The sequence below is a fragment of the Urocampus carinirostris genome, chromosome 13 (genome assembly GCF_059441175.1).
Source record: "Urocampus carinirostris isolate Australia breed hairy pipefish chromosome 13, RoL_Ucar_1.0, whole genome shotgun sequence".
NCBI classification, from domain to species: domain Eukaryota; kingdom Metazoa; phylum Chordata; class Actinopteri; order Syngnathiformes; family Syngnathidae; genus Urocampus; species Urocampus carinirostris.
Window position 1 is genome coordinate 12,767,569 of NC_142361.1, and position 16,326 is coordinate 12,783,894.

General features: G+C 38.6%; 1 protein-coding gene across 4 annotated transcripts in view; it reads right to left on the reverse strand.

The window, feature by feature from the left end:
• The window catches only part of phactr2 (phosphatase and actin regulator 2), a 38,120-nt gene that overhangs the window by 20,873 nt on the left and 921 nt on the right, over window positions 1–16,326 (reverse strand). Inside the window, exons 1-2 of one of the 4 annotated variants that reach the window (XM_088352112.1) lie at window positions 14,733–14,825; window positions 14,484–14,628 (exon numbers count right to left, since the gene is read on the reverse strand). In XM_088352112.1, coding sequence (XP_088208238.1) covers window positions 14,484–14,622 — 139 coding nt within the window. In that variant the 5' untranslated portion in view covers window positions 14,623–14,628; window positions 14,733–14,825. Of the gene's footprint in view, window positions 1–413; window positions 650–8,392; window positions 8,469–14,483; window positions 14,629–14,732; window positions 14,826–16,326 lie in introns of those variants that run through there. The other 3 variants (XM_088352111.1, XM_088352114.1, XM_088352113.1) reach the window with 3 other exon arrangements.

Consider the following 16,326-nt stretch of genomic DNA (forward strand, 5'->3'; position numbering starts at 1 on the left):
ATGTTTGCTTTGAAAAGAGTCTGTCAAGTCCAACAGGTTCTTCCGTCAAGATGTTAGTGTACTGAATCAGCTTCCACAGAGTGAGGATCTGTCGCTCTGCTCTTTGATAAGCAGCCAACAATAAGGTGCGGTGTCACACTGAAAAGTCGAGTCAAGCCACGCTTTACTGGGCAAAAGCGACGAATGAAACATTTTGTAAACAATCCCATAGCAATTGAAGCGTCAAATCTGAACACTCAAAGTTTTGATTAACATATGTTTTGAAGTATTTAAAAGCAGCGTCGAAGCTAGCTTGAAAGTTGCTTCTGATCGGAAACTACGACCACCGCGAAGCTCCGAAAACGACGACGAGGGGGGAAACTAATTTTCAGTAACTCGGAAAAAAATAGTGGTTTCAATAAGGAAATACTCACCGCTCGCTGTGTGAGATACGGCAGACACAGCGGTCTGGCCCATGTTCGGCTTCACCGGCGGAGGAGGAGGGCGCCCTCCTCAATAGCCAACCCCAATCACCGCTTCCTACCCCCGCTTAGGTCCCGCGCAGGGGCACCGTGAGAGCTCATCATCAGGCTGAAAGGGAAACTTTCATTTCTTTCCTCTCGTTTTTTTTTCTTTTTTTGCAAGACAGACAGTACTGCTAGGTCGTAACTTCCCCTCCCGCCCCCTGACTTCCTCTCCTCCTCCTCCTGCTTTGCTGCGGCGGATGTTTCTCATTCCTACATGCTGATTAGCGGTACCGCTGGGGCCCAAAGTTGAAGGCTGACACCTTTTGGTACCGCTAGGCAGTGGAAAAATGTCCTGATAAAACTGACCATTTTGACCCAATTTGATGGCATTTCAAACTTAAAGCCCGTGGGCCAGATCAAGCAGACTATGTCGTATAGAGTGGTTCTAAAAAGTTGGAAGTATCCTATTTTCTCTATTGTTAGCAATGCTCAACTGAGTTCAAAGAGCCCTTATACTTTTTTCCCACGACGCTCATCTGCTTAGTGAGAAGGTGGGGTGGTTGGCGGGTGACAGTTTTTTTGTTCGTGCAGAATAAGAAAAGGTCTGTTACTGGTACAGACCGAACCCTAACCCCCAAAAGATGAAAAATAGTTTATTCAAGATATGCACGTACTTGCACATGCAACATAAGGAGCTTGATGTAGGCTCCAATGATGACAAGCCAGAAGATGACTAGAGTGGAAAAGTCCCAAATTCTGTACAGCACCTTTAAAGGTGACCTTAAAAGGTTGAAAGTAGAACATGTTCTCAATTGATCATGGGTGACAACGCCCAACTGAATTCAAAGAGCCCTCATTTTTTTACACCACGCCTATCAGCTTTCATCTTACTTTTACAAAAGCTGTTTGAGGTGGAACACATTAGGTAAGAGGAATGTGTGTCTTCATACCCATCCCCACGTTTTTCCCCTTGTTGGTGTATCATGAAAATGGTGAAAGTAAGATAAGGCCTGTTACTAGTACGGTCCAAACGCCAACCCAAACCCTAGTGGTTGAGGAATCAGACATCCTAATTCATTTGGGCTTGGGAATACAGTATTATAGGCATTTCAATTAATAGGGAAAAATAAGGATGTATTCAAAGTATAATTACATAGACATTTTATGGAACATCCATACAATAGATTCAACTGTCCCGTTTCCAGTCATTTGGATTATGTACAGTAACATGCAGTCGGGGAGGCAGATGTGTCTCCTGTTATTATGGAAGTATGGAATTAAAAATATATAAAATTGTTATATGTATTTAGAGTTCACATTTGACTTAACAATATTTGGATTGTCTTTTTCAAAAGTGCTTAGTTTTCACAGATTTTAAATGTATTTAGTATTAGAATACAGTTAGTCGCAGAGCGTCTGTAGATGCAGAATGAGCAAGCAATCCTCTTTGACCATGGCTGAGGGTGAAAGACGAAGGATTCGTATTTGGTGCACTCCTCAGCTTCAAACAATAGAATTAGTGATATTAGAAAACTTACAGGAAGTAAAGCCATCCAGTATTTTTTTCTCGTTGCAAGGACCTTTTTTCAGAATGGAGAAATACCCATCTATAGAGCTTTTATTGAAAAAGAGCAGCAGCTTGACTTGATTTATAAATTAATGTAAGACAATAAAACATCTTGTAGGTTAATTTATTTGTAACTTTATGCCTGACCAGACGTGAAACTCACCACACGTCACTGGTTACAAAACAGAAAGAGGAACAGTCTAGCATGCGGCATGAATGTCACCATAATGGGAATTCCAATTTTCATTACTTATTTTCTAACATGTGCCAGCCAGCATGTGATAGACGTCTTCAAAGAAAAAAATGTGTGGTATTTTTTTCTTTCATCTTTCAGCATTTTTTAAATAAAAATATATAAATAGTTCTAATACAAGTAGTCCTAAGTGTTTCATACGAGCTGTGTGACCTTAGGGTGCTAGCATGGTCGGTCACACGCTCCTGCTTGCAGCTGATAAAAAGCCAACAAATGGCAGTGCAGACGAATGCGTGTGTTTGGGCATGCACGTGCGTCTCCTGTCATCTCCCTTGACACGGTGTGTGTGTGTAAATTGAGGCTATGCAGAGCAAACCCACACTTCTACAATTGTACTCCTTTTCAACTAAGGTCAATGATGCCATCTAGTGCTAAAAAGCTCTTTATTGTATGTATGAAGTGCAAAACTTGAACTGGTTTAATGCCTAAGAAGAAGTAAAAAACCTCCGTATCGTAATGAAATTGAATTTAAAAACAGACACAAAACTGGTAAACTTACTTTCATTCAAATGTAACTATGTTGAGAATCCATACATAAATAAATACATAAATGCATACATAAATACAAAAATAAAATGATAACATTGAGGATTATCTTATAAAATATTTTAAAACGAACAATCATTTGGCACCTTTATGAGTTTCACTCATTAAACGAGACCTTTTAACACAAAGGCACAGGACTACAAAACTGTCCATCAAAGCTGTCCAAGAAACGATCCCTTAGCAGTGTTCATTTTACCTCTGAAAAGTGATGGGTCCCGGGGACTCACATGTTCAAAAATCTATGGGTCCGCAACAGATATCTATGGGTCCCCAAAATTTAGTGTTATATTGAAATTGTAAATCGGTGACAAATATATAATATAAATCTATATATTCATTCAGTTTTAATCATAACCGTTTATTGATAATACAAATCAGTTATCACTTCAAGAGTTTTCAGTTCACAACAATATTGTACATTATACAAAATAATATTGCTGAAATAATTATATTAATCTATATTTTCATTCATTTTTAATCATCACGGTAATTGGTCATACAAAGCAGTTATCACTTCAGATTTTTCAGTTCACAATATTGTACATTATACAAAATAATCTTGCTGAAATATTAATCTATATTTTCATTCAGTTTTAATCATCACAGTTAATTTGTAATACAAATCAGTTATCACTTCAAGAGTTTTCAGTTCACAAAAATATTGTACATTATACAATATAATATTGCTGAAATATTAGTCTATATATTCATGCAGTTCTAATCATCACAGTTAATTTGTAATACAAATCAGTTATCACTTCAGGTTTTCAGTTCATATATTCTTCGTGGTTTGCTGTCCCACCACAGTTGTAATGCCTTTTCAAAGTCCAATTGCAGCAACGGAATTTCCATAGCTAATTTGTGGTATTCATTGTAGTGGTGCCGATCGAATGTGCTCTTCTGAAAGTTCGTATTGCGAAATGATTTATGCAATCCAGTTTTTTTTTTTGTCACACTGGGTACTCGCATCACAGAACATGTAGCCTCCATTATCATCCTCCTCATAGCGTAACCAGGAATATAATTGAGTCAATTTTGGCAGAAAAGTCCTTTTTTTTGCTAGGAGTATTCTTAAGTTTATGTTCTTTCGTCGAATCGTTCGCTTCAACACACGTGCTTTCCTTGCCGGAATTATTGCCGTTGTTATCACTTTCTGCATTATGTTTCGACTTATTACTGACACTGATAAATGACCAATTTTGTGTTGATTTTTAGCTAATACTGATTTTTTGGAGGCATACTTAACCTTCACTCGACAACAAAAACCACAACAATGACGTAATCTCGAAGCAACGAAATTTCGTTTGCAGAGTTCGGCGTGCAGACGAAATCTCGAACCGCGAGACCAAAACAACAATGGCGGATCTGCCTGACGAAAAGTTTGGAGTGCGATAAATCTTTGTTGAAAAAAAAAAAGTAATCGGGTAATAATGTTAATTTTGTGTCAAAAAAGTTGCGTCCCAGGGACGTACGTTGATTCGGCACTATGCGTCCCCAGCAAAAATTATGCTTCTAGGACGTGGGGACGCGGGTAAACGAGAACACTGCTTTAGACAAAGGGTCAGGAACATATCGCTCCCAAGCCAGATATTGCTCTTTTCATGAGTACATTTGTCTAAGAGAAAAAAATAGGGGTCACGCAAATTTTTCTCGTGACTTTCCAATATTAGTGTAAGCAAAGCCTAAAGCGACACAATTTAAATTGTGTTCGGTGGAGAATACAGGGCTAAGTTCAACTAGTTTACACTCATGGCATTACACCAACAGACCTTGTTTTGGCTGTATGTCTCTTAGGAATCCTTCATAAGGAAGTTCATTAAAAAAAAAAAATCCATATTCAGTGTTGAGACACTTCATAATTAAAACCTTCGGAACAAACTGAACACACGAAGACGTCAGCCAAGCACCCAGTGCAATTTGCTTGGGTAAGCGGTATAGTTGGACAAACCTCTGCACACTTTCCTAAAAGCATCCATATCCTTCAAGTTTTCAGTATTTGAGACATTTCCACAAAAAACTTTGCTCGCACCTTGTTTTGCAATTAATATTTAGGACAATAATGAGCCTCAATAAATGTAAATAACTGTGGGAAATTGACACATTTAAGTGGTATACTCGTGTATAACAGGGAAAAGGCTCTGGCATTATTATTATTTAATAGATCTAATCAAATCATCAAACATTACGCAGTGGGGTTCAATGTGCCAAAGAACAAAATGGGGTTTTGTCTGGAGAGCGGGTTCGGCAGTTTATGTTGAAGTTTTTCAAAAAATATATGATGTGGCTCTCAAAATTAAAAAAAACGAAATTTAATTTCACTTTCATGGGTCTTTGAGTCAAAAGGGTTCTTGACCTCTGCTTTGCACAAAAGCCAGCACGGTGCATGCACATTTACATAAGTTACTATTCATAGTGGATCTACTAGTTGAAATGTGAGGATCGGCACCCCATCAGGAAAAAGACTTTACATGACTAAGGTGAATTTAGTAATCGTTCACCGAACCATAATATGTACAGCTATATGTACAGCAACCTTGGGTGTCCAAAAAGGCGCTTCGAAACTCAATGTATTATTATCATTATTATTAAATTTATGAACACTGACCCTGTGAGGCAGATGTGCACAACACTATTCCACTCTATGGCTCATCACTTGATAGAGTACCGGGTATATCTTCCTCAAAGAAGAACGTCCATTCTTCAATCACACCTTGAAGGTTTTACTTAAATCAATCATCAATTGAGCACTCTTTCCAGTCACAAGTCCTTCAAGGGGACATTTTAGGGTTAGCATTATTATTTTCAATAATGAGGGTCACCCGAGGGATTATAATCAGATTATTGATCAGGAGAAGAAAGGGCTGAGGGGAAAAAGCAGTCATCAAATATTCAAAAGGTGGCCTCAGCGGAACACGGGGCTAATAATTGTTTAAGTGCTACTTTTGAGAGCCTGCGTGTTCCTCCAACATCCACCAAAGCCAATTTATTCAACAGTACAATCTCATCTATTAATGTGCTCAAGTATTCAGTGTTTCCTTATGCTTGCACCTTTCAATATGAGTGTTACCTTAGAACTACAGGAAAGTATTCTGGTAGTACTACAGGACTGGTTACAGTCACATCTTTCAGTCTTTCCATCTGCCACAGGCAGCGCATCTGCAACCTGATCTCCTGTTTGTTGTATACCGTTTGGTACGAGCCATAATGCTAAAATGTTGCCTGTATTAAATCAATAGCTGACATCCTGCCAGACTGGCGGACAAAGAACTGGAGCGAAAGAGCGTGCGATAGAGAGCAATAGATGGCGACAGACAGCGGCCCGAGCAGCGTTTGGTAACCTGCGCTGAATAAAGGCCCTCACTTTGAAGGGAAATGACGCGGCACACACTTGCAGAAACTCATGTCAGAATGGAGACGGTAAACAAGGGAGCATTCCTTCATTTGATTATATATACAGTCACGTCTTGGCTGAGTACAAACACCGGAGCAGCACGGCCATTCGTGAGTGTCATTTGAAGATGAAGCCTGCTTCGCCCCCCCCCCCATTTTATTGCTCAAACAAAGGTGTGATACGGTTTGTTATGAAAGCTTCTTCGCTAACTAATGGCAGTTGATTTGCAGCCCAGAATGTCTATTAGGTCTGTCAAGATAGTCTCAATACTTTTAACCACAGACGAGAACATTTTCAATCCATCTCAGTTTTTGCCTTGGAGTGTAAGGTGATTTCCCAGCCATTGGTACCAAACCTCCATCAAAGAGTTGTTCAAAATGGATTCTTCAAAACTGATCTCTTTCATTTACATACTACGAGTTTGGAAAGGAGAATGTGTCAGGTCAGTTAAGGTTAGTGGTTTGATCCCACAGTGCGATCCTTCTCCTGGCCAGGTACCTTGGGATGCTCAGGGCATAACAAGTATGCATGTTATTATGGTAAAGCAGTGGGGTACATTGCCACAGCTCGCAACTCTTTTCGCATGGAAAAATTCTAATGCCGCAGAATTTTGGGCAGGAGAGATATGCTGTTATTAAAGTTGTAAAGGCTGTAATGCAGTTGGAAGCGTAATGATTTGGTTTTAAAATACATGTTTTCTGGCAACAGTCTTGAAACCTTACACACCTTGTAAAGTCATTATTGGATTGTGGTTTTATTCGACATTACATTTTGGGTGAGAAGAGATGAAAACAATAATTAATCTGTACTCACTACAAAATCCTGGGTTCATTTCAAAGCGCTCTTTCAGGGTGGGAACAAATTTATAGCAGACAGGTGGACCAAGGCACCAGATTGTGGTTGAAGGAGCGATTTGGGTGAGCTGTAAAGCTCAACATAGGCATCAGTTTTATTAGATAATATAGTCGATGCCAACTTCACAATTGTATACACATTTCCTCAGCTAAGACAAAGTTAGCAATATAAATCGTTCTGCTTATAACGACACTTGAACTGAAATTGATTCCCAATTGTCCTAGAAGACTGAAATCACTAGTATGTTTGGAGTTTAGGGAGGGTATTTTCCAAATTCAAAGACATGCATTTCGGGTTTAAATTTCCCAAAATGATTACGCATACTAAATGTAAAAATACACAGCATGATTATTTCACTAAAATGTACATAAAAGAAAAAAAAAATCATATATTCCTCTGTCATGTTTAAAGTTTGAATACGGCCACAATGCATTGTGGTGTGACGTAATAAGCGCGAAGCAAAAAAAATTCCATGACACGCATGATCAATCAAGGTAAGTAACAGGCATGTTTTGACAACAACAAATAAAGTTGACAGGTGAAAAGTCCTTACTTGACTAGTTGAACCAAACCTTGGTTACTGAGGCCACTGCTATGTCAAGCTGGAATGCTGCTTGTCGCACGCCTCGTAAAACAGACATCATGAATCATGCGCGCAGTGAGAATAAAAGAGCAATTAAGCGGAGCCTTTTGATTTCTTTAAAGGCCCCTCACAATTACAGTAGGTGGAAAGAGGAGGGTGTGTGAAAAATAGCATCAAGTCATCTTTTCACACACTGCTCAACGACTGTAAGCAAAACATGCTATTTTGTGGTGATGCAATAAATGTTACTGATATTTATTTTTAAGGTTACTTAAGAGCATATATTCAGACTTGAACAGAAGTTCTTAATAGAAAAACATACACAAGTGAGTATATTTCTTGTAATTTAAAAAAGGGAAGGCATTATTATTTTCTCAGATTAACACACATATAATGGGAGTGTCTACAACACACAAAAACAACCATACATTCAAACTGTAAATCTAACAAATCTAAAAAAAACAGACAACACCCACTTGGAAAGCATAACCACACTATATGTAATACAAACACCGCCACCACTTCAGATGACTTCAAATACAACACACTAAAAACTGTTTAAAGTGAAAGTAGTTTCATGATCTCATTACAGTGTAAGCGTTCTTATAAATATTGTTAAGTTACAGGATATTTTGCAGGTGATGCATCATGTAACACTGCAACTTGTCGTTTGAACAGAATTAACATTTATGTGCATATACTAGTGAGAAAAATACCGGAATGTTAACAATCACAGTAGATAGAAACTCACCATCATGTTCCATGACTTGACCCAGGGAATATTATCAGCAGTGTGAGTTGATCCTTGCCTCTTCCCGACATACCGCCCTCCTCCTTCGTTCCTCCCTCCTCTTCCATCCCTTGCTCGCTCCTCCCACCTGCCTCGCTCCTCTCCCTCCGATAAAGAGCATTAAAACTTAATGTCTCTTTCCATCTCAGATCTTGTTCCTCCCTACCTTCGCTTCAGTCAAACTCCTATCCTAGAATCTTCCGGGATTCCTATGGCACGGAGATCCCACTATGACGCAAAAACATACATATGATAAGGCAACTCAAAAAAGGGAGCGGCAGGTTCAAGGGAAAGCTGGAAGAGTCTACATGTTGTTCCATTTTAATGATTTATGGTTGTTTGTAATCAGCGCAGATTAGCCACTACGAAAGGTCAGTACTTCATTGGCTCATGTATAAAGAGAAGCAAGAGTAAACGAGCCAGCTTCCCCTTTGTGTGTAAACACACACACTTTCATAATAAGGTGAGCTACAGGTGCACCCTGAACTGATAACACACCAATATTCCATGAAACCAAACATAAGTTGAAGCAGTTTTTCCCCAATGCACTAAATGAAAGCAAAGCTATGAATACATTCTCACAATAAACTCAACTATTGTTTTTAGAATGTGCAGGTTAAGACCTATCATATTTATTGTTGTTAAAGGTGCTGTCTGGAGTTTGAAACCTTGTTTCTCTCTGCCGCCATCTCCTGGCTTTAAGTCTTGATCGTAACTCATTTATCAAGTGCATGTATTTCTAAGACAAGCTTGAATAAACTCTTCTTTTTCATCTTTTGGGGTTCGGATAGACGTTTGAACTATATTAGAAACAGGCCTTTTCATGCTACACGAACAAAAATCTGTGATGACGAGCATAAAGTCACTCTCCAAACTCACGCCCTTTTTTTGTTTCCACCTAATGTGTTGTGCGTTCCAGAACAGTGTTACTAAAAAGATAAAAAAAGATAAAAAACAAAGTCTCTTTGAACTCAGTTGTGCATTGTAAACATACTTAATAGAAAAAATATCTTAACTTAAGGACATTCAAATGATTCACTGCACCTTTAAGTATGGCTAACAATCAAATTAATATGAGTACGAAGCATCTCCTGAAATATATGTTTGTTTAAACTACCAAAGTGTCAACATCCAATAAAGAGCATAGTCGCTCGTCACCTTATAACAATAAACGTGTGTTGTCTTGCTGCAAGATTTTGAGGTCTTTAATTTCCTGTTTTGTATTTAAAAGCCTGGAAATAATGAGGTAGGATGTTGTGAACTGTTTGGACAAGCGGACATGACTTTAGAACCAAATGAGCCGTGGTTGTTTGCTGATACAATGCTTTTTCAAAATATATTACTGGAGGAAAGTCAGTTGGTGAATAAAAATTTATTGATAAACCGGGAAAGTAACTTTTTCACCATCTTGTTGAATCACTTTCGAAAGAATGTCAGGAAATGGAAAAAAATCTATTTCTAATGTTGTGTAGGCCAGTGGTTCTTAACTGGTCAGATCTGAGGACCTACAATTCCAACTTAACAACAAGCTGAGACAAAATCAAGAAAAAAAAACAACTTTCCAGATGTATCAACGGAATGTGCCATTTAAAGCAGGACCAGCAAAACCAAAACAACTACCGTATGTATTCGCATAAGCCTACATTGCATAAGCTACCCCCTAACACTGCTTTAAAATAGCCTCATACTAAAAGAAGTCTTGAACCTAAAACAACAAAAAATACTTAATTGTGTAGATAATCAAAATAAATTTATTGGTAAAAAAAAATATAGAAAAGTAACATTTTCAAACTATTACTGTACCTTCAAAGCAGCGCTTCAATGGCAGAAATTCGTACAATATTTTCATGTTTCGCAATAATTACCTTTTTCGACTCGATCGTTATTGTCACTTTATTCCACTTTTCTTTCCCCTAATCACTAAAAGTATTGGGACCCGTTATTGTCGGCTGAAAAAGGAAATACAACGAACAAAATGACAAACACAATTGTCAAACACAATTTGGACAACAATGATTGCCTGAACAGGAAGAAGAGATCCAGCAGGGCATTATCGCCATCTACTGTGTAATTGACCCTCAGTTTTTTTCTTCTTAGCATTATTTTGGCGGGAGAAAGGCCCAAGGCCCAAGACCCAATGAAAATGGGACTGGGACCCACCTTAGGGTCCCATACCACCAGTTTTTTCCCGACTGTGCCCGCACAACTACTAATTGTTAAATTACACGACCTATTCAAATTTTTGTGATTTACATATTTCCGAATATTTGTGTTTTAGCAAGACAGTCTACATTTTGCAGGCTTGTGACAGTTTACTGCTTCCCACTCTGACTCAGAGTTAAGTCAAGGTCGTATGGTTGGGTAACTGTCTGAACCTTAAAGTAATTACTACATGTTAAAGCCAAAAGGTGAGCAGAGTTGCATTAAGTTATGTTTTATGCACCGATCATTGATGCGCTTTGAAGAGTTTAATTCCGTATGGACATGTACGCTCATCCAACTTGTTTCGTTTCACTTCTGGTTTATTTTGAGTGAACTTCCACTGTCTGCCAAATTAATAACAGCGTGCTTATGTCCACCTGTGTGTAATTTTATAAGAAAAGTGCAGGATAATTATTTATTTAATATTTTAATCAAGCAACACTCTATACTTTAGGTTTACTAAACAATATGTTTGTGGCAGGGTTACTAATGTGAGCAAAAACAAGAGTTAGTTGGGAAAAAAATCGGATTTATTAACTGAAACACAAATATGGATTGGTATCCTGTACACTTTAGTTCATAATATTATGGTTTCGTTTTTGGGTCTCTCATGTCTTCCCTGTATGCAGGCAACAAAAACCCATCTAACAGGTCCTTATCATTGCTTCAAATGCTGTCTAATCAGAGCTATTTCTGGGAGCAAGCAGACACTCCCCTTCTCTTCTATTTCTCAGTCCTTTTTATCCTGCTTTCTCCTTCCTCCTACATAACCACACTCACATTTGATTTAGCCCGCTCTCCTTTTGGATGACACAATTTTCTCCTGTTCCCTTGGATTTAACCAGTTTCATATTTTGGCTGAACCTTCCTTTCCTGCTCAAATGGTTCCCTATGCCAGTCTAATTAGAGGAAAGTAATAGATTGTCCATTTGGAGAACAGTGTGCTGTTTGCAGTCTACACATCATTCCTTATGGACTATTTGCGGAAATAGCTTCCCTAATGATGATAAACAATACATTTCATGTTATTGTACATTTGCACACTTGGAAACACATCCAAACACACTAGCACATACTCGGACAATAGATTGTAATCTCCAAAGTGATTTTGGGGCACGTGTTGACATCCAAGTCATGTTCAGAAAAATGTTGAATAAGAATAGTCAACTCCATGCATAAAGTAACATTTTAAAATGAGACGGATGGCGATTCGCTCATGTTGCAAACTGATTTTTCAGGGTTTTTTTTGGCCCGATTTACTGGTGTCTGATCCTGGAATTATTAACAAGTGCTAGATTGACTAGGACAGGCGAAGGGCTGATAGAATATAGGGTATTGATACTCGCCCATACCTACTCAACTAGGAGGCAGACATGCTAATCACAAGACAGACTTTTGATCTGCCCCTTGAGGTTCAACTGCATTAATCAAAGGGCTACTCATATGCATTCTGTTGTATACCTTAACCACTAGAGTCGTAGGGGCACCATTTTCTGTGGTGTGTCTTGGGGCATGTACAGCCTGGTGACACTCATTACTCTCCAGCCCAACAAATAAATGAACATTTTAAAGACATCCCCTAAATGTGACTTGGGCAAACACAATAAACTACAGAGGCCTCTGTAAATACATGGACATGTTGGTACTGTATACTCCTAATTAATTGAGGTGGAAATTTTAGAAAAAAGATGGTAGTTAACATAAATACTTGTGGTAAACAAAGTGGGACAAAGTGACATGTAAGAGAGACAATTAAACACGCACATGCAACAACCTGAGAAATGCGGACGCATTCAGTCATTCTGAGTAAGATTTAGTTTGGCAATCAAAAAAATATCTCCTCGCCTCTCCAAAAATAGTTTGGAAAAAACAAATGTCACAAATACGGAACAGACTGGAAAAACAGCGAGGCCAGTTGTAATAACAAGATTTGTCTCGAAATGTTAAAAACCTTGTCAAATAATTTACTTTGGCTCGTTTGCAAAATGTTTTAAAAAAGTATCATCCTAAAGGAATGTCACACTAGAAATGACAGGAGCTAATATAGCACTGCTCATCCATTAAAGAGAGGTATACCTGGCAAAGATCCAGAGCACATTTCAGGCAACGGCTGGCGTTCTAATGCAAAACTACACTGCCATTGCTTTATGAAAGAAATAAAACACAACACTAATGGGTGTGACCATCAAGGTTCCTATTTCAAAGCCTGAATGCACAGAAAAGTGTTCGTCCTTGATGATAGCCACTACTTTGCATGCAAGTTAGTCCTAGTAGGATCAGAATTCAGATCATTGGAGCAATCCCAACGAAACTTTTAAATTGAATATCCTAGAGACAAAAAATAACCCCGTATGAATATGTTTCCATGCAATTCGACCAGAGGGCCTGAGCACTGCAGACGTCATTTTGCAAATAGACATTGTTTATGCATTTCACTTTTGACATCAACTAGAGGATGATTTAATTCTTGTTACTCACAAAAACCCTAAAGTACCATGCTTGTTCCCACCTCGCCACATAAGTGTGCACCATTCTGACGTCACGTTGTACGTGGCTTGCCAAAGAAATAGACTTGCACTACAAATGGATGGATACAACTGTAACATACGTAAATACAACGGTGGAATTTGCGCCGTAGGACACAAAATAAAATGAAAATGCCCCTGAGAACTCAACTAAATCATACAAGGATTTTTAGCGAGTAAGCCGGAGTTTGCATGTATCATTTGTTGCTGTTGTTACAGTTGTTTGTAGCACCCAAATATCCCAGATCAGGGAAACTGCACATGCACAGTAATGCGCACAAAAGAACGGAATATTCGAATGGGTATAAATTTACTAGTAATCGGAAAATTAAAGAACTAACCCAACCACCTCGTTCGGACTACTCACGGTCAGACTAAGAGAGGCATGTCCAAAATTCGACCCCGGGGGCCAGTTGCGGCCCGTGATCGAATTGTTCCTGGCCCACAGCCTATGTCATAAAATGGATGATTTGTGGCCCGCCAGTGATGTTGACTGCAGGATAAAATACATTTGTACAAAAACAAAAAAACAAATCACCAGATGATGGTAGTAGCTCTTTGACTACCTTGCCCTTGGTTTTCTGAGGCAATTTTAGCCACCCCATTTTGATGTGGTGACTGTAAATAAAGAGAGTTGACTGTGAGGGCTCCTACTTCCAGAACAAGGGGGAATTAAACTATTTTTTCACCAAAATCCAAAACAACTGTGTCTGCCCAAGACCAAGGCTGAGACCAAGGCTGTTTTTAAAGAATATATCATCAGACGAAACTTGCAGACTACAAAAAGCTAACTGGAAACAAACGCTGTGAAAAGGCGAAGGAACTGGAAGCTGTTTTAACAACATTGCATCGCTTTTCAACGACACCCCGCAAGTCAAATAAAAATGCCACAAAGGCGTGCTACGAGGTCGCCATGCTGATAGCCAAGCACTGCAAACCTTTTATAAAGAGTGAATTTATTAAAGACTGAAAATGTTTGAGGAACGACTATTCAGCTTAGCATTCTTTGAACAGTTTAACAAATCTGTCCCAGTTTATGAGAACTGACACCCCTAGACAAAACCTTCATCTGATTTTTTTATGCATGTTTACATGAGTTGACAGAACTCGAACACCGGCAATAGTCTGATTTCAATTGGAGTATTCCAGGCATGTAAACATAGTCAGTAACAAACGCAAAATAAAGATATTAAGATACCTTAGCTTGACAGTTCATTTATTTTTGTAATGATATATTCATTGTTGACCGACAGTCAGAAACAAAGATACAGATCAGAGTTAGAAACGTAGTGCTTCTCTAAGCACTTTGAGGTTTGTTTCTTTACCTGTGCGTCCTCCTCTGAGCCTCCACAGAATTCTGGCGGCAAAGCCCGAGGTGTCACTGTGGGAGCGAAACCTGGGTTGAGGTTCCAGTGAAGTGAAAGTCTTGAGCTCTGAGAGGGTGTCCCCCTCTTCGTCCGCCATGGCAACCTAGACCCGAACAAAATTATTAACAAAAAAATAAATGGAAACAAGTTTAAGAAAGGTGCAAAAGAAACCGGAACAGTAAGCATGCGCGCCTACAACTGCCTTACCTACTCAGCTTGTTCAAACTTGACAGAGTGCCTGAGTATTTATGCATGAGCTGGTGTGCGTGTTTTCCGGTGTTCGTCAACGCCCTCGAAAAACTCGAAGGTTGCCTTGAAATTTGAATGCAAAGTTGCAACCTGTTTATGTTTAGTGTTGGCTTGTATTCATTACTTTTGATAGAGATCTATTTAAAACACACTGTCAGCATGTGACTTTACACGAGGTATGAGTCTACATTTGGTATTACAGAATTATGTTATTATTTAATTTGAGGCGTTTTTTTAACCTTTTTAAATCATTTTTAACATCCTGTCAAGGCTCCCAACTTTCTTAGCATCTGAAGGCTTTTAAAATGCAAAGTGTAAAATCAAAACTGATCCGCTGATGACAGACTGTTCAAATATAAACATTAGCTGATGTATTTGCCAGTGCTCAAGTTTACCCTTGTAATCCAAGATAGTTTACCAGTTTATAAATATCATATACAAAAATCAGTGATAAAGTCAATTTACAAACCCACAAATTGGCAAAAGAACCCGCTATGTCCTACATTAGACACAGGCATAATTTTGGCATGAACGGAGGGGATGTATTTCACTATTGAGCAATCATTGATTTGTCCCAACCAATGTCACATGATCACTTAAAAAGCGTGCTATGTTGCTCCCAATGTCAAGAAAAAAATCCCTTGCATTGGACAATGGACTAATATAATCTCATACCTGTCAACCTGTACGGTTTTGCCGTACAAAGTACGTTTTTTATGCATTTTAAGATGAGTACGACGTACAAGGAAATCTGTACGGAAAAACGCAAATTTGTCAATGATGGGTACAATCCGGCATACACAGACTATCATGAATCGGCAAATCAATCAAGTCAAAGAAGTTCGCCGTGGAAGCCTATATCTCGGTATCGGTTTTTTTGTTGCAAACGAAGCGAGCGGTTTGATGCTACTGTGCATATGCGTCTGCCGCCTGGGGATTTACCATCATGCATCATTCCGAAAAAAAAATATATGGTGTACGATTATTTTGTGTTTTGTACAGGAAAATACGCCAGTTTGTACAGGCATGGAGCCGTGGAGGTTGACAGGTATGTCATCTATGCCATAGGTATTAAAGTCATGGCCCGCTGGCCAAATGTGGCGCGACAATGCAAAAAGAAGCAAGAGAAAAATGTTTTGGCTTTCAGAGAATGTCAGTAAATAGAAGAAATTTTCTTATGTTGTGTAATCCAGTGGATCTTAACTGGTTAGATTTCAGGACCTACAATTCCACCTTTATAACAAGCTGCTACACGATAAAAAAAAAATACTATCCAAATGTATCAACTGACACTCAATTATAGGATATAGCACCTGGGTGTCTTTCAAAAGTTTAAAGAAGCTTTAAATCCTTTTTATAAAGTATATAAAATTTGACTGACGGGGGAATTGCTTGATCCCATATCTTTGATAGCAAGTGCCTGGATATCCTGTTTTTTCGTTATGTGTTTTTTTCCACTAATCCAATAGTGATGATGTTGACTTTTGTAAGAACAAAAAAAGGTAAATCAATTGGAAACTAATTATGACCATTACTGGATTACATTACCCGT